This window comes from Astatotilapia calliptera, chromosome 18 (genome assembly GCF_964374335.1).
Source record: "Astatotilapia calliptera chromosome 18, fAstCal68.1, whole genome shotgun sequence".
In the NCBI taxonomy this organism is placed as follows: Eukaryota; Metazoa; Chordata; class Actinopteri; order Cichliformes; family Cichlidae; genus Astatotilapia; species Astatotilapia calliptera.
The window spans coordinates 26252354-26279126 of NC_137439.1; the positions used below are offsets into that span (position 1 = coordinate 26252354).

Here is a 26773-nt window from a genome sequence, read left to right on the forward strand (position 1 = left end):
CACATAAATCCAACAAGTTCCTGGAAACATTCCTCAGACTTTGGTTTATATTGATATGACAGCATCACACAGCTGATCCACAGATTAGTCAGCTCCACCACACCTGTGACATGAATCTCCTGTGACTGTGGAGACCGCCTTGAACTCCAGGCCGCCATCAGGAGATGGGTACAGTGTGGTCATAAAAGGATGGACATGGTCAGCAACATTACTCAGGGAGGCTTTGGTGTTTAAATAACGCTCATTTTGTACTAAGAAAATAAGAAAAGATCATTACACCCACACAAACAGCCTGAATCACTGGTATGAGGCAGGATGGAGCCACACTTCCATGTTGTTTACATCAAATTCTGTCCCTACCATCCAAATGTGGCAACAAAAATTAAGATTCATCAGACCGGGCAATAATTTTAGTATCTTCTGTTGTCTGACTTTGGTGAGCCTTTGTGCTCTGCTGCTGCTAGCTGCTCTTCTGCATGCCATACCTCAGTTGTATGAGAGGTAATTTGAGTTAATGCTTTCTGTTTATTTAAATTAATATCTGCTGGGACATCATAAGTTGTTGTTGTTGTTTTTTGTTTTGTTTTTTACAAAAAACGAAACAGGTCGGTCTAATTTATTCAGCAAATATTGTTGTTTTTCACCCAAGAATGTTTGTCTCTATGTGGCAAAATTTGAATTCCTGAATTCTGAAACTGCATAGTGAGAATTTTTATGTATTTTTACTTACTTACTTTGTCTAATCTATGTCCACATGGAAAATCATATATGTACATTTAACCCAAAAAAATATCCAGCTGGTCTCCTTAATAATCATGCTCTTTATAAGGGTAAGAGTTAACTGATAAATAAATATCAACAGTGTGTCACCAGACGGTTAAAGGCATGTGTCGGGTTATTGATTGATTGATTGATTTTTCTGTAGGTGTTTGAGCTTCTCTGAAAATGCTGGCGACATGAATTGTCACTCTGAGGAGGCCACACAGCCCTGGATAATCTCGAATCCACTAAACTGTCTTCAGGGTTTTGTTTGTTCCCTGTGATGCCGCTAGATGTCACACAACCAAACACCAGCAGCAGCTGCTGATATAACCTACACACCACTGAGTATTTCTCCATCTATTAGGTGTCATGCATCCCGTTTAATAGCTAGTACACGTGCAGACAGTGAGTCATTAATTAATTCTGAGGGAACTTGAAGAAGAAAACGATCCAGTGTTGAGATCCGTGCGTCACCGGGTCCCCGGCGGTGGCGACGCGTACTGCTCCTCAGTCGTGCTTCGCTTCAACCCGGCTTTAAAAAAAAAAACGGGCCAGTGAGACCGCTCACCGATCGCCGATTAACACATTAATTGAGCCCATCAACCAATCGTTCGGTCGCGACCGTGGCGCCTCGCCCACGGCATGACCTCCGGAGTGACGCGTCTCTCCGATGAGAGGGCGGAGGGAAGAGCGCCGGAGGAGATGCGCATATCTGCAGGTCTCTAGCGCTGTCGTAAAACAAGTGTCGGGAGCAAGTGAGCTAAAATTAAAGCGATGCCAGGAGTAACCAAGTACAATTTAGTGGATGACGCGCAAGATTTGAGGATCCCCATGCACAACGAGGAGGTGTTTAAGCATGGGGTGTGCTTCGAGGCAAAGGTAAGAAGCCTCTGCAACAGATTGTACTTTCTGGGCAGCATTTCAGGCTTGAAGACCAGCGAGTCCTAATATGCTAAACACTGTTATGTGGGCTTCTTGGGTTTCAGATGTCGTCTTATTTTTCTTTTTTCTTTTTTTTCTTGCATAATTGTGTGTGTTAGTTTATTGTTGCGTCTTCTGATCATGCAATAATTTTATATTTTATATTAAATTTCCCTTTATGACTTTATCATTTTTAAAATTCATTTTCATAATCTTGTTTCAAGGATAATACAAAGTTTTGGTTTAGTGCAGATGAATGAGACTGACTGCACTGTGGGAATTATGAACAGTTCTTTAAGTTTTACTGTTTTGTCTCTGGTCTGCACTAATAACATCTGTAAAAAAATCCACATAGTTTGTTCGGATGTGTTGTCCTCTTTGACCAACACTTATATAGCCAAATTCATAATTTTATGTAATGTAAGACAGATTAAAAACTGCAAATTGCCAAATCTGAGAAGGTAGAATCGTCTATATTTGATATTTGCTTGAAAAAATAATGTGCAGTGTAATTACAATTTTATACGTAGTTGTCTGCTTATCCAAAACTGTAAAAAAAAAATCTGCTGACACAATCTAAAGAGGAGACAGTGTGTCATCCCAGCACTCCCCAAGTATTCACTTCCTTAACAATCCCGTCTTTAAACATTTCTCTTATGTTTTGCAGTACATAGGCAGTTTGGAGGTGGGCCGCCCCGGGAGTCGAATGGAGATAGTTGCAGCAATGAGGAGAATCAGAGTAAGATTTCCCTGAAGCACACACACTTTGCCTCTTTGACAAAACCCACTTTGAAACACTGGTGACGTTCGCTGCACGTCTTTGTGCACGTTCCTCACAAGTTCCTTTCTCTGTGCTCGGCGTCCCCTCTTTACACATAAATGACCTGTCTGTGTAAAACTACACAGTGGGCAGATTCAGTGGGCCGTCAGGAGCAGTTTAAATCAGGGCAGGATTCATAGGGCAGCTTGGATTTTCTGGCTGAGGAGAGACACGGCGCACAGGGATATGTTTGATGCCATCAGGGGGAAAAAAACAACATCCTTCAAGCCTCCTTTTGTTACGATCATGCAAGGCCGCTGGAAACAACACGCGGCCTTGTCATTAAACATCACTGCAGTGTGACAGAGACACTCGGGGAGGAAAGGATTTAGCTGCTTGTCAGCTGTTGCATCTAATCTAACAACCAAGTTTATGGTGTCACTCGGAGATCGGCCGCCTCCCCAGTGACACCCAAGGAAAGACTTAATCCTGATCCAGCATCCCATACAGTGGGCGATGCTGGACATTTGATCACACTGGCAAAGATGTAGGGATGCTGTGTGTGTTTGGATTCCCCTTGTATTTTCAGGCATCCCAGTAGTGTGTGTGTGTGTGTGTGTGTGTGTGTGTGTGTGTGTGTGTGTGTGTGTGTGTGTGTGTGTGTTTGCACATTTTTAGAAAGTAGATTCTAAACTTGCTTTTATGCATTTTGGAGAAAATGACAGACACGTTCAACAGAGCAGCTCAAATGGAGAAAGAAGAGAGAGAAACCCACACAATGCACAAAGCAATCCAACCGCTGAAGGCTTTTCTCCTGCATTTTAGCTTTTATTTATCTGTGCTTAAGCAGACAATGTTAATTTACTACAAAGCTCCTATCTAAAAGACTGTGAAATGCTTTGCTCTAAGTCTTTGAAACAAACTGATAATAAGAAGGCAAACGAGGCAAAAAGAGACAAATGATGAAAATACAATAAAACTGGGAAAAAAAAAGATTGTAAATGTGTGTGGGATTAAGATGGATAACATAAAAGCAGGTTTGTAAAATGCTCGGGCTGTTTTTGAACTCTGTTATCACACAGTAATTAATAGTCTCTGCTTCTGGGGGAGACAGACTGTGAATATTCAAAAGCTAACTTGTAAAGCACTCGCAGTGGCTCAGGGGGTAAGACGAGAGGTGAGCTTCCACAACCTGTAGCATTATTTTGTTCGGGGGCGGTTTCAGCGTGAATTAGTTTCAGGCTCATGTGCGTGAAAACGTGGCGCGAACGCTTCATCTCCCTCTGACAGCAGCGTGTGCGGAGATGGATGGTCCTGGTTTATGCAGAGCTGCATTAGCCTGGATTGCACACACACACACACCACAGAGATCAATGTCCTTCACCTGAGCACCTGCATCCAGCCTGCATGTGGGGAAAAAACTCACACAGCAACAACCAGATGCATTAACGGGACAAGACCAGATGACAAGGACACAGGTCGCAGGCTCGCATGGTCAAACCTCTCTGGACTAAAATCAGCTCCGCCTCCAGTTTCTGATGAAACTAAGAGAAAGCTCTGTGTTCTCATATTTACACAAACCAAAGGAAACTTGACAGAGAATATCCAAGCCTGCTGCACACGCTGGGCAACTGTGTGTGTGCTGGAGAGTGATTTCATCAAACCTTATCTGATCAATTAATAATCTGATGTTGGACTTTGTGTTTTCAAAGCCAAACATGTTATTTCATACAAATCTTTCTGTTTTTTGTTTTTTACCCTACATCCTATGACTGTAAGATTTGGAGGACACACTGTTAATCAAGCAGAGGGATGAAAGCGTCCCACACATGTCCGCCTCCCTCTGGGAAGTCAGCCTTTGAAAACTTAAAAAGCTCCCAGAAAGAGAAACTGACAGTTTCTCGATGTTTACGCCATCCCAGTTTTCCTCCGGGGAAGAAGACAGTGAAAAAAGATAGCTCCTGTCTGTGTGATCCCTCCGCTTCATCGAGCTCCATCTCTGCAGGACCATAAATATATTTAATGCGAGTCAGACCGGGTAGTACTGTAATCAGTTTGCTTTGATTCAACTTTTGGATATGTTGTTTATTCTATCTATTCTTCCTTCACAGTATGAATTCAAGTTGAAGAACATAAAGAAAAAGAAGGTCAACATTGTCGTATCTACTGACTTCGTCAAAGTGATTTTGCGCAAAAAGAGGAAGGTCGGTCTTGCACAACCACATATGATTTTTCCATTTACTTGTTTTCGCACCTTGAATGACATCTTTGTTTTAAGTCACAGTTGTCAGCGTGAACCTGTGTGATTTTTGTCTTGCAACAGAGAAAAGGGTGGTCGTGGGACGACAACACCATCTTGGTGACACAGGATCCTATCCACAGGTGGGCCCTCTCGACTGTAACAACGTGTACATGTCGCTCTGCTGGAATATGTTTACATGCATCCAAAACACAACCTCCCTGTCAGGCTGTGCAACGAAAAGCTTCATTTTAGTACCCATCTCTCGAAAAGTCCAGACGTCTCATTCCTCATTTGATGTGACAAAAGCTAAGAAACGCAGGCTCATATTTTAAGAGCTGCCATCATAAAACTTTGGTGAAAATGAAGTCTGCGTGTGGCTTTTAACTTTTCTCTCAGTGATCATTTTACTTGTCAGATCCTAAATCAGCATAAGCGATTTAACTTTATGTGATTTTTGATAGGGTTAAAAAATAAATCAGGTCATTAGCAGGGCAGAGCAGCTGGTTCATACATATCTCAGGTTTATGTGGAAACTTTAAAGTTAAACTACAGTAAGCGGTGTAGCGCTTCATACATTTGCTTGCATATGAAAAATTCTCTGTTCGAGACCAGGAGGAAACACAAGGTGTCGCGGATAAATAAAACAAAATAAAAGTAGTACCGGTACCGAAAAAAATAAGATTTATTCATAACACACGTGAAAAGACCCAGGAAAACCAAGTTAACAATAAAAACGATAACAAAATAACGCTGAAAACCGATAAAAACCCTGAAAACCATACATTTCACACCTGAGCCTCAACTCTCGCGGCCCGGTACCAAACGACTCACGGACCAGTACCGGTCTGAGGCCCGGGGGTTGGGGACCGCTGCTCTATGTGACCCATATCCGATCATGGTATGACAGTGTGAACGGCGCAAATCCGATATTTTCAAATCCAATCTGGGTCACTTTCATATGTGGTACTGAATCCGATACATATCCGATGTTTTTGAAAGCGACTGCTGTTTGAACAGTCATGTCACATTAAATCCGTCTTTTACGTCACTGACACAAGACAGTGCGACGTCTTCTTTTGCGCATGCGGGCCGCTTTGAGCATTCACACAAGAGCGCGTTTGCTGTCGCATTTTATTTGTAGTGTGAACGAGCAGACAAAAAAATTGGATTTGATCAAAAAATCTGAATTAAGCATTAAGACCTGCAGTGTGAACGTAGCCATAGTGACCTAAATAAGTCCCAGAAGAAAGGCCTGGATTACAAAACAAGGTCTTGGAGGCTGTTTAGTGGCAGCGTTTTCTACTGAGGAAAAAAAGCTACATAGCAGGGAGAAAAATGAGCACTTTACATTAAAAACCAGCTCAATCAAACACCCAATTTACAAAAAAATTGACATGTTTTCTTGCCTCAACAGGATCTTTTACGTCTCACATGATGCTCAAGACTTAAAGATATTCAGTTATATAGCCAGAGACGGACAGAGCAACATTTTCCGCTGCAACGTGTTTAAGTCTAAGAGAAAGGTAAGCCTCACTGCTCACAGATCCCAAAACTACTGCAAACATAAATGACACATTACCTTTCATTACAATTTAGCCCTCTCCTCTCCTCTCTGGAGATAATGGTAATGTTAGCGACATTAACCAGGCATCTTAATATTTCTACTCCTGTTAACAGACGTTACTTTCAAAAATGACAATTAGCCACCGAGTCTCCATTTCCTTCATTTTCCTCACAAATGCACAAAAAGGGTTAGTTTGCATTATTTAAAGGCTGCTTTCAGAATATCTTCACCAGTTTACCTTGTTAGCAAATAGCTCTCTATGCTAACAATTTGGTCATTTTAGGAGGCTCCTAAACTCTCTGGCTCACAGTCTGATGAGGGCAAAGATACCATTTACCTGAAGATAGAGCTTCACAGAAATAAGGGAAGCAGCAAGCCAAACTCTATTCAGTGGAAACAGAATTAACCCTGCCAGGATCTCTGAAGCTCGCTAATTGGCGTGCTGTTTGTTTACTCCAGAGATAAATGAAATGTTAACTTGACAGCTGCCGTTCGTTTGGACTTTTTTTTTTTTTTGGCTGTTGGGCTTGCTCGTCTTGTGGGCGCTGTGACGTCACGCGCTGAGTTTTGTGCTGATTAAACAAGATACAAACAGAATGTGTTAATCAGAGCACTGCTCAGAGGCTTGTAGGGTTTTTTTTCCCCTTTTTGTTAGAGGCAACATGTCGACTCTCTTTTTCCCAGTCTTCAATCTCTGTGAAAGGCTAAGTTGACGTGAAAAAAACTGGATGGTTCTGTCCGTCTTCCCATCTAAAACCACCTCTGAGCGAATGACTGAAAGTATATTTTCCAGTGTTTTACTGTTTTAGCGATTCAGAAATAGACAAACATCTTTTGCAGATTTTTTTTTCTTTTTTAACATCAACAAAAGCACATTTATTTGCATTTCCAGTTCAGCTTCTGAAGCATCTGTTAATAGCGTTCATGTCTGTAATCTCAGGGATGTATAGCCATAGCGCGCACTTCTAGAATCAGACCCCAATGGCTGTGCTAGTAAATAACTTATAAAAAATGAGAGGCGTGTTCTTCTCCACATATCTGCATATCAAGCAGTGTCAATTTTTCCTCCACGACAAAGACTGAGCATCACTGAGGTTGACTCCCATCCCTTCACCATGGATACCAGACAGACAGTGGCTTAGTGAAGCTGAATACTAATCGTTCTGGTGGGAAGCGAAAAGAAAAAGGGGCATTTTCGCTCCGCGCTTAAAGACATTTTCACTACAGCTGAACCAAATACACATCACAATGTTAGAGACATGGTCTGTGGTGCTTCTCTACCTCCTTGGGGCTGTTGAGCCTTATCTGGTTGTTGCAGGCCAAGCATGTGTGCTGAGTAGGAGGAGATGGACCAGCTGATAAGAGGAGATTTGATTTATTTTCGTCACGGCATGTTGCAGCGTAGCAAAGCTTCGATGTCAGCTCGGTACACCAACACAGCCTTTTGTGCTCAGCCCTCGGAGGCCTGTCAGTTTAACCTGACAATTTTAAAGAAGAATTAAATTCTGTATCGATTGAGAAATATGACAAATTTTCTTACAGTGTTTTTGCTTTTGCTGTTTTATATTGCTATTTCACTTGATTGAACTACTTTCAAGCTCGAGTTGCCTTGAAATTTAAAATGAATGCCTGGAGGCAGGATGGTCCTCTAGAGGCAGATATCAATAAATGCATTTCTGTGCCACTGTTCAATATGGAAAGCGTCACCTGTAATGAGACTGGGGAAGGATATGGTGGATAAAGTTTAACTCCGGTGGTTTAAGGTTGCTGCCTCTGGACTGCATATTAAGGCTTTATGGAAAAAGAAATGCGAGGTTGAGCTGTAGATAGATAGATCTCCAGGCTTTCCAAAGGCTGCTTTTTCACTTGTTTTCACTCAGAGAAGTGTTGTTTTTTTGGTTTGTTGAGCCATCCAAAAATTAAAAAGACACATAGCTCAAAGGATGAACCACTTTGTTATTAGCAGCCAGTTGCAAAACCCAAAACTTTAGCTTTAGCACCCATTTCTTTAGCTGAATCTACTTAAAATACCAAACATAGCACAGTTTGACAGGCATGAAATAGTATTTTTGAAAAAAAGCTTTCAAAGACCTATTAGTTGAAAACTTGTTATCTTGATATCTTGGCATGAGGAAAAAATCTTTAGTAGAACAACATCTGAAAGTCATGTCTTTAAGAAATAGAGAAAAAAACCAGGACAGGCCTGACAGAGGACCTGAGAGATGCATCTGCACAGATGAGGTCAGGAGAGTGGTGTAGCCAGTGAGTGTCTACAGCAGTCTGTAAAACACGGTGGAGGCTCTGTCACAGTTTGTGACTGTGCTGTTGGAGAGCATGTCAAAACTGATGGATTTATGAATGCAGAACAGCGCCATCGGGTGTCATTTTTCAACATGACACTGATCCCAAACGTACTGCCAATGCAGCAAAAGAATGAATGGAAATACATGTTGAGGCCAATCCATCAGTTATGGATTGGCCTCAACAGACTAACGAAGCAGTGTGAGAGCATGTTGACAGAGAACAGAACAAAAGGCAGAAACATCCAAAGAAGAGCTTTGAATGTCTGAAGAATACTTAAGGCAATTACAAGAAAGCTGCCTAAGAGAGTCCAGAGTTGTACAAACTCTTTTCGCCTTTTATATCGTATTGCCATATATGGTTGCATTTTTGAAACACTGATGATGTAGAAGTCTGGAAAACTCATGAATCAAATATTGACACATGACACTTGTTGCAGTTCTCCTCTTGTTGAGCTAAACCACTTTGCAACCATTTGGGTTTTTTTTATTAAAACACTAAAACAGACAAATATGGACAGATGACAAATGCAGATCTGGCTCTGACAACCTAAAAAAAATCAAGAAAAAGAAGCATTAAGCTGTTTGTTCTTAAGACTAAAAACAACATGTAAACTAACTATTTATTTAACTTGATGCTTTCCTCCGTGTTCGATGTTTCACCATACAACAGATTTTGATCTGAATGTGCATCAGTGAAAACAGTTATACACAAGAAATCGTGAATATGACCATTTATCAGTTAATAATTAACTGAGAATAATATTCCTAATCATGGGCAGCGCGGTGATGAGCACTGCTGGGTTCTTTCCGTGTACTCTCTTCCAGCTTCCTCCCACTCTCCATGCTTACCCTAACAAGGATAAGCGGAAGAGAATGGATGGATGGAATTTCTTTCGTTTTTGATGCCAGCATGTACATTTGTACTTGCTTGATTTTTATTTTTCTATTCAAAGAGGCTTATTGTAGGCCAGTCATTTCACTTCCCACATTCGTGGCGTTTCACATCATTCAGAGCTAAGTGTGTTATATTTCAATTGTTTCAATATGCAACCCTTTCCAGCTAACTGTGGAGATAAAACAAAGAGATTACAGTAAAATAGTCGACATTTTTCAACCGAGGGTTAATACTGTGTAATTTTTTCTGTAACTCTCTGGGCGTCTCTCCTCCTGTGTATAATTAGGGTTTGTAATTAGTGGAAAATCAAGTTTTAGGACATGCTTGTAAATGTCAGGGTTAATCTCTAATGGCTTTTTCTTCAGATCAGATCCTAACCCTAGCACAGTTACCAAACATTTAAGATGAGTTGTAGTCCTTACTGTAGCGCCATTCCTGCGACCCAACTAAAAAGATCTTAGTAGTTAATATTTGTGTCTAATTCAAATTAAATTGAACCTCCTATACTAAAAATGGCTTAATCTTCACTCTGCCATCAAATTTACTTGCTCCTGAACTACACCAATCATCGCTGTGACAGCAGCATGTATACAAAAGAGATACACAAGGACAAGCAGCTCAAGTCCTCCCAGCATTTGCTGTCCTAATTTGTTTTCTTTCTCCTCCCTCCGTTTCCGTCTGCCTTCACCTCCTGCTTTGCCCCAATATTCCCTTTCCTCCTCCTGCTTGCATTTTTCATCTTCTCTCTCGTTACCTGTGCACAATGTTCATACACTCGCTCTCTCTGTATTCGCTTTTCTTCCTGTGCAACTCCTCTGGGGCCTCATTTTCTCCCCAACTGTGTACTTTCATTTGTGCATCCACCCTCGTTGGCCTCCTGCTGCTGTTCTCTCAAAACTTCAACACACACACACCATCTTCTTGGTGTCTCCACCCCACCCCCTCTCACAGTCTCAGGCCATGAGGATTGTGCGGACAGTGGGTCAGGCGTTTGATGTGTGTCACCAGCTGACCCTGCAACAGAAAGACGACGAGCAGGAGGATGAGGAGGGGAAGGCGGAGGAGCTGCAGGCGGTGCCAGGTGACTCACACCGACAAACGCAAACACACAAATCTGCATCCGCAAAACCACTCCCTTCTCTCTCACGTCTTCCCGTTCTGCTTCTGTCACACAACACAACGCACACAGGCCTGCGACTCCTGTTTCTCTCGCTTTCTCTGTTATACAAGCTAAAACTCGGAGTGAGGCAGAATCAAACAGTGGCAGTTGAGCACACCTCTGTGTGAAAAGATGTCATTATCCTCCTCCATTTTTTTTTCAACTTGCCACGTTGAATGTTGAAGCTGCAAATTGGTTTTGGTTAGTTGTGCGAGCCCACTGATCAAAGCCCTTTTTTGTGTGGGCTGCTGCCAGCCGACACTGTTGCTGTCACTGCCTCTAGATATGTTGCGAACTTTAAAGCACAATTTATTTATTTTTTTATAAAGCATGACAATCCATCCTGTGCATCTGGTCTCTGCAGCAAAGAAGAGGTTTGCATTGTCAGAGGAGACAGACCTTGAAGCCACTACAGAGGAGAGCATTGAGTGCGTCTCATCATCAGACCCGGAGAAGAGTAAAAAGGACGAGGCTCTTGGTAATGATGGAAAGGTACTGTTGCCCTTCATCATTTCAGCATCGCTGTTATGAAACATGGAAACACAGAAATCCTGCAGGGAGATGATATAGGCACACTTACATTTTATTTATGGATGGATATGGCACATGGGTGGGTTTCCCATGATGCACTGACCGTTTCTCCTTCAGTCATCTCCTGTATTTATACACCAAGTTGCATTTAGTCCATTTAATTTTTAGTAATTAATTTTAAACTCTGGCTCTTTCCCAATGTGTGTCTTTTGCTGTCTTCCTCCTCTCATCCCCAACCGGTCATGGTAGATGCCCCCCTCCCTGAGTCTGGTTGTGCTGGGGGTTTCTTCCTGTTAAAATGAAGGTTTTGTCATGGACTGGCCGTGTAAAGCAGGCAAGATAGGACCCAAACGTAGACTCACAGAGGCAAAACAGAACTCAAAAACACAGCAGAAAATGCAAAACTAACTAAACTTAGAATATGCATGAGACTAAAGAGGCAGGTAGGCAGAGCACACGGCAGGGAATGAGGGAGAACATGACACTGAACAGAGGGAAGGCTTAAATACACAGGGAATGACGAGGGAACAGAAAACACATGGGAAACTCAGCTGAGACGAATTAGACACAACGAGACCAGGAAAGCAAAAACTAAACACACTGAACATGGAACGCACGTCTTTTACAATAAAACAGGAAACATGAGCTTGACAGAGGTGTGGAGGAAAGGCAGACAAGAGGTAGCGAGGGAACACGAGAGCGATATGACGAGCTGGAGAAACACGGATAAACATGATAAGCGGGGGGAACATAGAATAAAACACAAGGAGGGAAACCAGACACACAGTGGACAAAGACACAAGGGGGAATCTAATAATCAAGGAACTAAACAGGGAATATGAGAAAATATAAAACAGACTAAGACTACTATTGAACCTAAAACATAATACAAAATATCACTAAAACAAAAGAAACTCAAAATGCTGGGTCAAAGGGACCCAGAACCATGACAGGTTTTCCTTCACGCTCATAGACAGCTGAGGTGTTCTCTTTTCTCTTTTTATGGTCTCTGCCTTGCAGTGTAAAGCATCTTTAGGTGAGAGTTTAGGAGATGTATAAATAAAATTGAAATGACTATAATAAAGAACTATAAATGAGTCAGTTTTACTATTAATAAACAATTATTTTGTCTTGTAAGCATTTCATTAGGATTACTGTTAGAAAAATAACCAAGGGCAAGTTACCTATAGTAATCTACACTATACTACTATTATAATAATGCTATAATAATGTGGGTGGAGCTTTCTCAAATTTCTGAATATAGCCCAGGATGTTATAGGAAGTCATGTTTAGATATGACACATTTAAAACAGTATGTAGTATCATATTGTATTTGTAGGCAGTGTTTTTCACAGATCTTATACTCTTGAAGTCAGGTAACCACAAAATATGATCTTTAAATCAGAATGTGCAGAACAAAAAAGGGACTTTTTCTCCTATTTTGTACCTTAGTTTAGTTAAAATACGTCAAGCACGTTCCCATCCTTCAAGTTTCATTGTTAAAAATACCAACATATCTTTAATTTTTCACAGAGGTATACCTCTGGTTTTTGGCTCCATTGTCTATAGCTTTAAATGCCAATGAGCTGATTCAGGCCATGACATATTCTAGAAAACCGCTCTCCTGTTTTTTTCTGTAAAACCTTTTTTCATTGATACCAACGGGGCATTTTCATCTCTTGAAAAATCAAGCCAACTGCAGTTCCTCTTGGTGCCACTGGAGGCTACCTCCAAAGGGAGTGAGCCCCCGATCCTGCCATGTTGAAATAACAGCTTTACAGCATAAAAAAACATGTTTACAGACTGGTACAGCGTGTTTTGTCCCTGGATAGTTTCCCCCTGAATAGAAAGTGTGAGTGTGGTAAAAAAAAAAAATAAAAAAATTGTGACTCATTCGCCTTGATTATTGATTTGGACTATTCCGATATTAATATTATGCCTTGCTGTGTGATAGCAACCATCCGATACGTTTGTGCTTCTGTTTTGGAGAATAAAAGTCTAATATTTCATTAGTCTATTACATAGCACTAATTAACAGATATGTGGGGGACACACATGTGTCCCAGCAGACTAAACCACAAACTGAGCCTCCAAACTAGATAGTTATACAAGCAAGGTATCTATTTACAGTTAAATATTTACGGTTAATTTAAAGCATGAAAGTAAATACAAGGGAATTATATGAAAGGAAGCAAATTTGACATCAGTATCTCAAAGACAAAAGTAAAAGCAGATATTTGTGTCTCTGCATTGCAGCCATACAGTTTATGAATATGGCTTACTACCCAAGGAAAGGTAAATGTACATTTTTAGCTGGTAAATTTGCACTGCACCCTCTCATATAAGGTAAAATAAAAGAAAAAACAACTGGACAATGGCCAAAACGCCAACAAAATAAAGCTTCAAAATGTATCCAGTACCAAAGTGTGACGTCACTGTGGTTACATCCATGTTTTAGAAGAACTGGTCTGAGATATTTAGGAGTGAGCAGAAGCAACTTGTGCATGTTAACTATGGGTAGGAGTGGCTGTAACTCTGGTTTCCTCCAGAAATGTTGATTAGTTAATCGGCTATAAATTATCCTTAAGTTTGAATATGAATGCAAATTAACTGATGACCAGAGTCGACGCCACCTCAAGCCCAGTGTCCATCCACCCATTTGTTAATCCTGAATTAGGTTACCAAAATATATAGATGATGGATGGGATTTTAAAAAAAGTCAAAAATATTGTATTATTCAGTGCTTCCTGGAGTCCCACAGCTCACAGATGGGTAGTTTGCTAATTTTAAAGTTTGTCCTCATAAAAGCTCAAAAGAAGATCAGAAAACGGCTCAGAGCTCAGAGGGATGTGCGGTCTTGTAAGCAATCATGTCTTTAAGGGTTGCTTGTGAAGACGGGCTCTTCAATATTGATAGGATCATATGGTTTATTGATGAAATCACAGCCAGGATTTCTAAGTGCTGCTCTGCTCGTCCTGTGATGTCGGACAAGCCGCTCTCTGCTATCTGCCTGTCTGCTCATTTTCCCACCGAGTCTCTGAGGAACTGTCAGCTTTATTACTCACAAGAGAGAAAACCGGTGTTGTTCTGATGAGGTGTTAATTGGTTCGAATCGAACAGTTATTAAGTCTCATTGCACAATGACCCAAGAACAAGGGAATTTAAGCGTCATAGTTTTTGCGTTATTCATTTTCCTGCAGCATTTCATCAGGTCTCACGTGCAACCTGTCTCAGTCCTGTGTTTGTAATCTGAAGGTCAAGTGTCCTTCACAGTGAAGTGTTAATGACAATGGAGTCCAACATATTGATTTCCCATCTTTTTCTTGACAGATGAGACTTTCATGTCAACAATTCCTGCTGTAGCACTCCAGCATAATTGTGTGAGTCATTCACCCCAGCAGCAGCGGCCCATACAGTCAATACACATCTATTTATAGAAACCCTAATTAAAGCACTGCTTTCACATTTTTTTTATTCTTATTGGACTAAGGTCATTTCTTTACAGTATAATTATCATGCTTATGTTAAAAATAATGCCAGTCTAAATATTAGACTTTGATTTATCACAGTGCCTCACACACTTCAAGATAATTCAATCTTCAGCTCTAAAATGTTGGTAAATTTCATGCCTGTCGTCAGGACCTCAAAGAAAAAATCAAACACCAAGTAGTAGAGAGTTTACAGAAGAACAGCCAACACTACAGAATTCTCCATCAGCAGCAACTTCAACAGAATAGCAGCGTTTATTGATTTTTATTTGCTGTGAAATACAGTTCCCACTTTGATATTTTCTTCATTTATGCAACTTGGCGTGGTAGATATTGCATTGATCGCTTTCTCGCTCGCTCCAGGCTTGCTGCACTTCACTCTACCTGCCTGCACTTCAGCAGCATTGAGCAGTAAAAGTGGATTCACATTATACACACATTTTAAGAGATCATCACAAAATTCCTTGTAGACACCCTAAGCATCAAGCAGTGAGGATATCTAAGAAACCATCTGCGGATTTCTCCATTGGGATGAAAGCACACAGGCTCCTTGCTGTCAGTGCAGCATCTCTTTGCATTTTCCTCCCTGAGGAGCTCAGACTGGCAAAGAGAGGCTTTCAAACCACTGCTGTAGACATGCTTTTACACATACAAACTTTCATATATTTTTTCTTTCTGCTATTAGTCACGTAGGATTGTGGGTTTTGCTGCCTTATACTTTGTTCTCTGTCTGTGGCCAAGCTCTGTTTCTTCCTGATGTCAGGGACTAATGCCGACTTCAGCCTACAGCATATCAGCTTAACACAGGTTGGTTATTCGTGTCCGGAAAGAAACCAGAGTGTAAACTTGGGGCTGCACGATTAATCGTTAGAAAATCGCGATCTCGATTCATACTTATGTGCGATCTCATTTCCAAATGACAACGATTTTAAAAAAAAAAAGAAAACAAAAAAAGACGACGACGATTGGACCGCATTTTGATTCGGGACGTACTCTGCATGAAAACAAGCGCTCACTCTTCTTGCTCAACAAATGACAAGGGCGGAGCCTTATACCACGTGATACAGAAAAAACAACGGAGAGCACGTCAGGGATGACGAGAAAGTGACAGGAGAAAATCCGTCCCGGTCAACCACCCAAACATCAATAACGGGAACCTTATACAGCGCTTCCCTATAACCGTCGAACTCCTGCAGGCATAAAGAAATTACGGAGGCTATTACTTATCACCTGACCAAAGATAACACTGTGCAAAACGAGGGATTTAGGAAAATGATCAACACCCTAGACAAACGCTACACAGTGCCGTCCCGCAACTATTTTTCTATTGTTGCACTACCTGCTCTATACACGCAGCGTCGAGCAACGGTGGAGACAGAATTTCAAGCAGTACAACATTTTGCGGCAACAACAAAACGTGAGACATTTGTTGTTTTTATGTTTATTTATTGTTTTTATGTTCAGTCTCAACTGTTACGAAGTTGATGTGCAGTTAATAAGTGCAATAAATATTTATACTGGAAAAGAAAATCGTGAGAGAATCGTGATCTCAATTCTAAGCCAAAAAATCGTGATTCTCATTTTATGCAAAATCGTGCAGCCCTATGTCAACTTACCAGTGTGCCTCGTATAATGTGGCATAATGGATAAAAGCTAAAGCCAATTCATGGGCAGACCAATATTATCGGCTGATATCCGATGTTTAAGTCTGATGTCATTACCCGTTTTCGGGTCCAAACTCTGCTTCAGGTCCCAAAGTCAAACAAACACTGTGGCATCACTGAGAGTTACAAACTGTATAAATTCTTTCATCTTTAATAAAATAATCAGTGTTGCTGCTTTACCAGGTGTAACAATTAAGTTTAAAATCCAGGCATCCATGAAAACAGAATTTATGAAGTTTAGTGGAGTTAGATGTTAGCAGGGCGTTAGCTCGCTAGTTTCCACCTAAACATAATATACTATTGTCTGACTGAGTGATTTCTGAAAAAATTTAAACGTACAGCTCTGCTATCACTTCCAACATAAATGAAGACAGGAAACTAAACAGCAGTGACGTTTGGAGGGTTACTGAAGTTGGGCTAGCTGGTATATAATGATGTGCTACGTGGTGGCTAGCACAGTGAAGCTGGAGGATGAACGCTAACTTTGTTTCCACTAAACGGTCCAATCTTCAGTCAGGAGAACAACTGAGATAATTCATCCACAATACAAGGTTAGTCGTCAATATATTGCTGCCTGGGCTGGGCTGTAGTTATTTGTCTGTGAAGGTTCTCAGTCATCCAGGTCATCGTTCAAAGATGGTTGTTTACAGTGGACATTGATAGCTTCTTTCACTCCTCTTTCAAAGGTTTTAAAAACACAACCGCTTTAATAACCGAAGAGTAGTTCCAGACAATTACACTGTTGTCTAACTATCTCTCTTCTATTAATGCATTAGTGTAATACAACCAAGGTATGTGGGATCCACTTGGACAGGCAACCAGGTAGCAAACTGGACATTGTCTAAAACATCATTGATAAGATAACCTTTATTAGTTCCACACGTGGGAAATTTGTTTTGTTACAGCAGAAAGTGGACAGTGCAAAGTTATATAGCAAAAATTAGTGAACACTGGAATAGAATAAGAATAAGATACTCTACACAACTGTAATTGAAGACAGTATATAGCGTAAACAAAGCAAGCATAATGAAAGAGCTGTCCCCAACACACACGGGGGTGTTGAGGTGGCAGATTTTTAAATCACCAAATATTGTTTCGCTGTCGGTTTTAAAACTCCTACATCAGTCAGATTCTGACAGATTCAGTAATTTAAAAGCAATCTCACTTAAATGTGATGTATAACACTGCTGGATCATTTGTCCATGATTTTGTTAAAACCTACTGCTCTATTCCACGATCTCAGATAAGCATAACAGCGTTTACTTATTTCAGGAGTCCTCTTCACGCCCTTCAGGTTTTGTATATTCCAGCTTTGTCCCTTTGAGTGTTTTTCACGAGTCACTAATAAAAAATCACTTCCATAAAGGATAGAGCTGTGCAGCTTCAATCATAGCTCCTCCTGTGAGACTCATCTCTCCTCACTCCTCCATCCTCTGGGTGTATTTTAGGATTTGAGACATCCTTCATGAGGATATGCTGAGATGGATTTCCAGTTCACAGGTAGGAGGACAGAGGGAACTGAGAGAGGAATCAAAAGAGCTACTTTGGTTGCCGTTGTCCGATTGTATTCTTTTCTTGGGAAACGTTGATTTGATCCCGAGTGTGTGTGTACTCCTATATGTCTCTCGGTCAGGAAAAGCCAAAACAAGTCTATAATTGCCTACTCCTACAAAAATACTGTGTAGTCTGATCCCAGCATAGTGGTTGTCAAAGTTTGTAGATAGCAGTCTTTATGTGTGTAGTGAATGACTAGTGAAAGTACTTCAACTCAGCTTGTAGAAGTAGTGGAGCCTAAATGACCATCATTTTATTATTCATTATAGGTATCTGATAACCCATCTCTTCTGCTGAGCTCGCCCATCCTTGGAGCCTCTGTGCTGGCTCATGCTGCAGCAGGGGGATCCTGCTCTGCAGAGCACCAGGTCCACTTCCTTCAGAAACAACTGCAGCAGCAGGAACAACAAGCACTAGCAGCTTCAGCGCAGGTAATTTTCCCCTTCTGGAACCTCAAAGAAGATATTTTCACCTTTTAAGTTTGTGTGAGTCTCTTAATGGGAAAATGTGTTCATGGAAAATTTTACCGTAGTGCAAACTTCCACAACGGCAGTTTTGAGTATAGCAGCTGTTTATGTGTGTTTGCCTGTCTGTGGACAGATCTTGTCAGCGCGATGGTGTTGAAACCACGCGAGGTAGCGCCATTAAAATGTCACGGAAGTGCAGTTGAGATCGAAATGAAGCTTGCATTTAAAAAGGGGTGTGTTCCGACCCATAAGTGCTGAGTAAATGAAGCTAAAAATATCCCAAGTATTTTTAAAGCAGGTGATCTCATGCCACTGTGACGCTATCGCACAATTTTTTTCTTCTCTTCCTTTTTGTGATGAAACTCTCACTAACTGTATTGATGCACACAGGGTTTTTTTTTTCTTTTTTGTGCACTGAATCATCAGCTGTGATTCATTTAATAAAAAATCACAAGCCTTGAAGAATTCACCTGCCTGTGTGCATACCAGCATCAGTTGTTTTAACCCTTTAAAGCCGAAACCCTGAAATAATTGGCAGAAAAATTGTAATTTGTTGAAAGTGGAGTGGTTATTGAACCTTCTGGACATTTTTTTAAAGGAAAAGATTTGCATTTATGAGTCTTCATTCTGGGTTATGTAGAGGTATATGTCTAAAATATGATCTGCTTGATGTTACGGGGTTAAAATATGCTCAATAATTAAATGTGCTTTACTTAATGTAACTGAGCAAAGGCTGTTTGACACAAAACTTCCTGATCACATAAAAAAATTATCAAAACCTCCCAGGAAACAGGACATGAGTATCTGTATTTATGATTATGAAATTCACAGAGCGCTTTCAGACACTAAACCTTTACATAAACTTTGAACAGTTTCAGGTAACACTTAATATTCCCGGGCAGTGGCATTTAAAAGTTGTATGTCTGTGTGTGTGTTTAGGTAAATGTTTTGCAGGAACAGCTGTCGGTGGAGTTGTGTGCTCGGACTGAAGCCCAGGCCAGAGTGCAGAGGCTGCTGCAGCAGAACACAGACCTGCTGCAGCACATTTCCCTGTTGGTCAAACAGATCCAGGAGCTGGAGCTCAAAGCTGCGGGCCAGTTAACATCCAGTGAGTGGCTAATACACTTTTGTAATTGACTTTCCACTCAGATCATTTTCTCCTTTAAAGTGTAGTGTAGATTTTTATTTGGCTGCCTTTAATCTTCCTGTTTACCTCCGATCTAATCTGTAATAAAAACGTTAAAATTTCTCCCTATTTTTCTTTACTTTTAATTAGTTTCTTTCTTTCCCATTGCGCTCATGTTCTTCTACTCCGTTTTCTCTCCTGCTTCTGGCACACAGTTAATTATACTATGACAGCCCTCTTAGAGGGTACCGCTCCCCGTTCTCCCGTTCCAGCACAGACGTCATCCCACTCTTTGTAATCTCAGCTTTGACCAGTCCCCTCTTCTTACATGATCTGCATCTCTGTTTATATGTGATAATGAAATATCTTTTGTTCTTTGCTTAATCCATTATAAATATGTCATATTTGATCTCTTCTCATTTCTGTTTTCCACAGTGGGTTCCCAGGACAGTCTTCTGGAGATCACATTTCGTGCAAAGCCTCCCGGCGTTCCTCATGAACCCCCCACCCCTTCGTCATCTACAGGCCTGTTAGCAGCTCAGTCCCAGCTTCAGATTAGCAATAGTGCCTGGGTCTCTGTCCTGCCCAGGTCTTGCTCTCCAGGCACCATGGGCGCTGACACCATCCCCTCGGGGCTTAGCAGCAGCGGAGTTAGGCTTGAGTGCTTCCGCTTTGCTTCCCGAGCGGCAGACAGCCAGGAACAGGGACAGGACACAGGGGAGACTCCCAGCGACGGGGCCCCCGATGAAAGCTCGCTGCTGGGGGACCAGGTCCTGGGAGCCCTGGAGTTGCTTCGTTTCAGGGAATCTGGGATTGGATCAGAGTACGAATCAAACACAGATGAGAGCGATGACCGGGACAGCTGGGGCCAGGGGGAGGGAGCGGGGGCCGACGGAGGAGCCCGACTTTTAAATGTGCTGAATGCAGAAAGTCTGCCAGACTGCTTGGGAGATGAAATGGCTGTTTAGTGGTGCTGTGAAAGCTGCACTAGGCAACTTTGAATCTATGTAAAAGCCCAATGGGAAATAAGTAAAATTCAGAATCTGAAATTATCTGTATAACGTGACAGAAAACTGCATAATCTGCAGGAATAAATTGCTTGTCGCGCTCACTCACCGCTGTCCTGGCAAAAGTTTGACATTTTTTGCCCTTTTGATTTGCACAGCTTAAGAAAATGTCCGTCTGGTTCACTGGTAGCTCTGTGGATTGTTATTTCTTGCTATTATGTAGTTAATATGTCACACTTCTGCAACACAGAAAAATGTAATGTATTACTTTAGAATCCGTGACACCCAACTAGGGCAGTAATATGATAATAATAATAATAATAATAGCAGAAATGTCTTAGAATCATTGAGCATGCTGTTTGCAAATCATCCATATTTTTGTTAATCCTTGGTAACTGCTATATAATAAATTTAGACATCATAATGTCTAAAGCCATGCTAGCTGCTCTATGAGGGTGAGCTAAATGCTATGCTAATATGCACACAAATGCTGTGTCAAAAATTGCTGTACTTCCATAATTACACGTGATCATTTGAGTACATGTTCAGAGTGCACTATAAGTACCCAGCTGATGGACTCAAAAAGTTGAGTGTGGAAAACTACAGTTTACAGTTAAAGTCGTTAAGAATGGAAGGGACTAAGCAAAACACTGCCTGAAAAGTGGAGGTAACTGAGTAGTTTCTCATGCATAAACTGCACCAAACAATTGTGAGTGAAGACTAGTCTGATTTTTTCATGCTTGCTTGACACAGCATGTGAAACCAGTATAAAGTTCAAAATGAATTTTTTTTTCACTTTTTTTTTATTGTTTCCTAGACTTTCAAAACCTGTAGATTTTTTAAAAATGGATTTCATCTATCCATTTTTGTTTATTTTCCATTAATTTTTAACTAAAAGATGTCAAAATGAGTCTCTTATTTCAAGTACTGTGGTTTAGTGAAAATGGAAATAGATTAATAGCCATTGGTAGCACGCTAGTAAAATTCTGATTCTTCTAGGTTTTAAAGAAACTGTTGATCCGTCACGGTCCACACAGCTTTATCGCCACAGGCCAAATACAGAAAAGGTGCTCGCGTTACTGGGGCAGGTTTCACTGGCTTCCTGGACAGTTTGCGCCTCGAGGCATGTGTAGGCCTGCTGAGCGAGTGTTTTCCCCTCATGGTTGAGAGGTTTGCTGTTTAAGAATTTCATGGAAAATACTGTGTTTTTCATTTGCAGTTTGTGCACCAGAAACTGTTCATTAAACAAGATTTTTCTGACAGTGAAGTTGAGAAAGCCCCATTGTTCAGTATTGATTGCGTGGCGTTTTTTTTGTGTGCAAGCAGTGTGGGAAAAGCCTGCATCTTTATCCGGCGTTTCCCACACTGCGTCACAAATTTGGTAGAAACATTCGTGCTGATGCTAGCTAGCAAGCTGAAAGTGGCATTCTCTGACCTAAGCACTTATATTTGGCACTGTGTGATGTTTAAGTGCTAAACTGTCATCTTCCAATAGAATAATATGTGATTAGAGACTCAACGGATTGGTGTTCACAAAATTTGGCAGCTAGCATGACAGTTGCACTAAAATGCTAATCTGTGCACAACTTGCCATGTTCAAGCAGTTAAAATTCATGTTATGACAGTATGTACATAGTGTATTTCATGTGAGCATATGTTTAAATTCAGCCTGAGGCACAAGGGCAATTATTTAGTGTGTTATCATGTTCACAAATTTAACAAGTAGCTTTTAGCTATTATGTTAGCTAATAACTAGCTAAGTTTAACAAGTAGCTTTTAGTTATTATGTTAGCTAATAACTAGCTAAGTTAAACAGTTGAGGCTGGAATAATGTGACTTGTTTATTTGAAGCAGTTCATAAATTTGCCAATTTCTACAAGTTAATATTAATTTTTCAGATTACATTTTTATCAAATCAACACTACATACATGGAGTAACATTACGTACTGTAATCCTCAAAACTAAAATGTACCTTCTGCTTTTCGGCTTCAGTGCAGTGGGACATTTAGCACAGTGCAGCTTCATTCAAACCCTATTAGTCAGTACAAGTGCTGTGGTGTTGCAGGCTGTCTGAAAATCTCTGCTGTGTGTGTGTGTGTGTGTGTGTTTGATGATTGTTGTAATGTTTGGTTCCTCGCCTCTGAGAGCCACTCAAACGGCTTTTTACACTGTGGTTTGATGACATGTCCAGCATGGACACAGTCATTTTTGCTGTTTTTTCATTACCGTCAAGAAAGAAAAAAGTCTGTTTAAACATGTTGACATAGTTGGCTTTCTTGGGGAGGTTTGAGTGGGGACCTTGCTAACCCTCGCTGTGACACTCGTCTGTAATCTCATATAAGAAATGGGTTTAATAAGCAGCTATACCTCTGAAAGTATGACCTTTTTTTCTGTACATTGTACATAGTAAAGTCTGATTAACTTAGCTATTCTATATATATTCAGCATGATTTTGTTCATAATGGTCTTCGTTCTAATTATGTAGTTAAAGATGATTTTCTCATTTGATTATTCTGTGTGTCAGAGGTGCACATATCACCGGGCAGGTGCTGCTACAGTCTTGTCTATGCTGTTAAAAACTGTAGTCGCTCCATACTGTAGGGATAATTCATTAATGCCGTATTGCGGCAGTGATAACCTGCTGTGTCACTGTTGCAACACCCTTTAAAGAAATTGTTTTGAAAATGACCTCAAAGTACAAATTCCAAAAAATATGTGATCTAAAAGACTTCTGGATGCCTTCATATTCTTGCAGCCAGCTGCCGCACCGGCTCCATCACGCTGACTGTGAGCCAGCTCTTTAAATCACTGGATTGGGGATGTGTTTTTGAGTTCTTTCCAAAATCAATTAATCTCGTCTTGGCCCTACTCCCTCCCCCATCCTCTCCTCACCTTCCTTTCCTCTCTTCCCTGAAGCTTATCACCCTGCACCGTCAGTCTCTTAACATTTCTCTTCAAGGTTATGTCTGTTCACAAGAAGTGTGCTGAAAATGAAAGTGCACTTACATCGATGTTTCTCCTCGTGGAATTAAATGCCCTTTCTCAAATGCCATCGGTTGTCATGTGTGTCCTCTTCGTTTGGTGAAACTTACAAATTGCTGAAATGTATCCAGGGTTGCTTCAAACCTAAATATGTCCCTAACATAATAATAAGCCGCATCAGTTTCTGGGCTGACCTTTTAGAAATGTTTTCCTCGTTAGTATTTCCAAATGCTTGAGAAAATGAGATGTGGTCCTTCGTGAGGCCGATGGCCCCCTATTATCGTCAGAGACACACCAGCTGTGGTCGTTAAACAGGGTCAGCTCCCATTAAGCACACTGCAGACAGAAGCAGCTTGATGTAAGCAGATAAGGTAGAAAATATAAATAACGTTAGCCATTACCCTCCCACATCTTGCCACGTTACCCTGCAGCTCCGGTAGTGCAGCTGCTGCTGACACAGATAGTGGGTGGCCTCCAGGATTTGGTCTCTACTTTCATTTGGTTGATTATACTGTAAAGAAAAAATGGTCTGCAGGCAGTGTTATTCTGTTCACACACACCCCTTCTGAATCCTTTCAGTCCCTTTCTCTGAACTCTGCAGGTGAAATGGATTGAAAAGCAGTTTTACTTTGTGTGCAGTGTTGTATTTATCCTTTAGTTTTGGTCTTTTGAGACAGACTGGAATGAAAATATGAGCCCAGATTGAAGTATCTCAATAACACTGCCAACAAAGCTTTAACGCATTCAGTGAAATATCTGAGAGTTTCAAAAACTGAACGCCATAATTTGTTATAGGAATTCACGTTTCCTCGATATTGACAACTACTGATTGGTAATCCATCCAGGCTCTCACCCCATAACGGCTGAGATAGGCTTTCCACCCCTGTGACTCTGAATTTAGTAAGCAACAGAAAGTTTTGCAAGTTAGACTCACTTTTATTTTGTAGTTTGTGAGTTAAATGTTGCTGGATGGACTGCCACGAATTTCACTACATTTATGCTCCCCACAGGAAGAATACTGAGCAATAAAAATTCCTCCAGAGCATTCGTCCCTTGAGGTCACAGTCTACTTGTTTTTGGACTTGTAGTCAGACATTTGGGCCAGCTTTGTTGTACTTTAATCAGCCAACCAGAAGCAAGAGGTAGATCTGAGGGAGAACCAAAAGTTTTTACTTGCCAATCACAGGGTAGCCTCACCCTAATGCTGCTTTAGCATCTATTTACTGTGACTGTTTAGTATTAAATAGTGACGTCATTTTCTCACATTTATAAGAGAAAGGACGTTTTTTTGCACTTCTTTCAGAGTTCACCCTGTTGGATGTTATTAGGAATGTGAATTTAAGGCTTTTTTGCACTGGCTTCTCTTTTCAGCTCCAAAAGCATCTTTTGTGTACAGTTTTTGTTCCAGTGGCTGAAATGTATACATTACCTGCTTAATGTTTACAATTTGTTCTAGTACTCCAACCACATGCAGTGAATCTTTGCATTGCCATGTTTCTCTGTTGTGATGTGAAATAAGTGTATCAATGGAAAACAGTTGAGCTTTTAAAATGAGTTTTGAGCATGTTAGCATGTAGCTCAAAAACCTGCGATACCTTAGCTCATCACTAAGAACCAGAATCAGAAAAGATAATGTACAAATATTCCTCACCTGTTTTTTTCCAGTGCATCATTATTCGTTCCGATTAAATGCACCATCTGGGTGATATTTGTGCCCTCCTACAGATGTGAGTAGCTCCATGAGCCATCGCTGTGCGTCATGTATCCATGGATACCTGAGGCAGTCGGCAGTGTTTCCATCTTTTATTCCCTCTCTCACTCGCTTCCTGAAGAATAGCTCAAGCCCTGTGACCCCATCATGGTCAAGTTCCACACTGAAAGCCTGTCAAACAGAACAATGTGCTTTGACTCATGAAAGGAACACGTGAGATATACTTGATGGAGCTAGCAACTAGTTACTAAGATCATAACCCTGTGAGGGTTTTTTAGGGCCCGAGCACTAAAAGTGTGAAGGCCAAATTGTATCTGCTCCCCTTATTATCATTACTTGGTCAAATGAATCGCCTTTTTGAGGGTCTGAAGACACTTGAAAGCGCATGAAATTTTGCCCACATGTCAGGCCTGGTGAAAATTCACGTATGGAGAGGATGAAATGGCTCCACAGCGTCACCTATGAAAGTATGAACCAGCACACAGACTGAGCTATTTGAATGAAATTTCTTACAGAGGTCCAACAACCCACGATGTACGAAAGGTCAATGAGACCTATGATCCAAACATGACAGGAAGTCCACCATTTTTACTTTACTGTGCCATTTTGGAGATTTGCTGATGTTATACCTTTTCAAAATCCTTGGGATTTTATCAAATCAACTTCACATTTCAATCTAAACCAAAGACGCTGGTGAATATAAATTGCAAAGCTTTTGAGGTTTCACTGAAGCGTGTGTCCGCAGGATCATTTTGATCATTTGCCATGAAATTTTAATTTGCTATCTTTCACACATACACTATCCAGTCTGGATCAAACTTCTCTAGTGCATCATATTTCATACATGAGTTTTTGAGGCTTCTACGTCATCAGTGTGATTTTTCTTTCCCACCAAAAAACTGAAATAAATTGCATAGTACACTTTTAAGGAATATATTCCCCCCCAAAAAAGCCTGATTTAGGAAATCAGAATCAGAGAGACTTTACTAATCCCATAGGGAAATTGAGTTGTCATAGCAACTAATATACAGCAAACATCAAACACTCATATAAAATGAAGTCTAGAAACAAAGATATTGATAGATAAATATTAAAATAAACATATATATATATATATATATATATATATACACATATTTATACATATATATATATACATATATATACAAGGACAAGTATGTGTGAAAAGGGAAATATGATACAACTTAAAACGTATATGTGCATGTAAATATTTGATTCTTTTTTATTTTTTTTATTCGCCAGGAGGTTCACTAAACACTATTTTCAAAAAACATTTTCTAGCAATTATTTCATGATTCAGGCAATTGTTATAGTGCCACCTAGTGGTAACAGTAAAAGTTGTCTGGGACCAACAACCACGACATGTTAAAAGTGACTTATAAGTCAACTTTTTCTCGGTTATGATGCTCAGCTGAACATCTTGACCACATTTACATGCTGGAATCCACTGAGTCGCTGCTACTTCAGTACATTTATTTAAAAATTAAAAAAAAAAAGCTGGCACACTTTAACTCATGACTGCGTGATGCCATACATCATATGGTTTTGGCGCTTTCATCTCTTTGTATGTGATTGATACACTATTAGGATTGCCTTTCATGTGTTACAATTTAAT

The 26773-nt window shown here is 40.6% G+C and overlaps 1 protein-coding gene across 2 annotated transcripts; it reads left to right on the forward strand.

Moving 5' to 3' along the window:
* The first annotated feature begins 1097 nt into the window (after nucleotides 1-1097).
* LOC113010595 (carboxyl-terminal PDZ ligand of neuronal nitric oxide synthase protein-like) lies at nucleotides 1098-23496 on the forward strand. Of its 2 annotated transcripts, XR_013903226.1 has the most exons (11): nucleotides 1098-1641; nucleotides 2351-2422; nucleotides 4555-4647; nucleotides 4767-4825; nucleotides 6100-6208; nucleotides 10399-10528; nucleotides 10971-11098; nucleotides 18113-18274; nucleotides 19250-19418; nucleotides 19872-22212; nucleotides 22260-23496. XR_013903226.1 is itself a non-coding variant. In XM_026149736.2 (10 exons), exons 1-10 carry the CDS (start codon nucleotides 1537-1539, stop codon nucleotides 20402-20404), a joined length of 1560 nt encoding a protein of 519 aa, XP_026005521.2. In that variant the 5' UTR covers nucleotides 1098-1536; the 3' UTR covers nucleotides 20405-23496. The 2 variants fall into 2 exon arrangements, 1 of the variants encoding a protein (XP_026005521.2); XM_026149736.2 differs by having other exon boundaries at nucleotides 19872-23496.
* The last annotated feature ends 3277 nt before the right edge of the window (nucleotides 23497-26773 follow it).

Coding starts and splice junctions, on each gene's coding strand:
- LOC113010595 (XM_026149736.2), top strand. CDS start 1,537: ATGCCAGGAGTAACCAAGTACAATTTAGTGGATGACGCGCAAGATTTG. Junction 4,648..4,766: donor TTTTGCGCAAAAAGAGGAAG/GTCGGTCTTGCA, acceptor GTCTTGCAACAG/AGAAAAGGGTGGTCGTGGGA. Junction 18,275..19,249: donor CACTAGCAGCTTCAGCGCAG/GTAATTTTCCCC, acceptor GTGTGTGTTTAG/GTAAATGTTTTGCAGGAACA.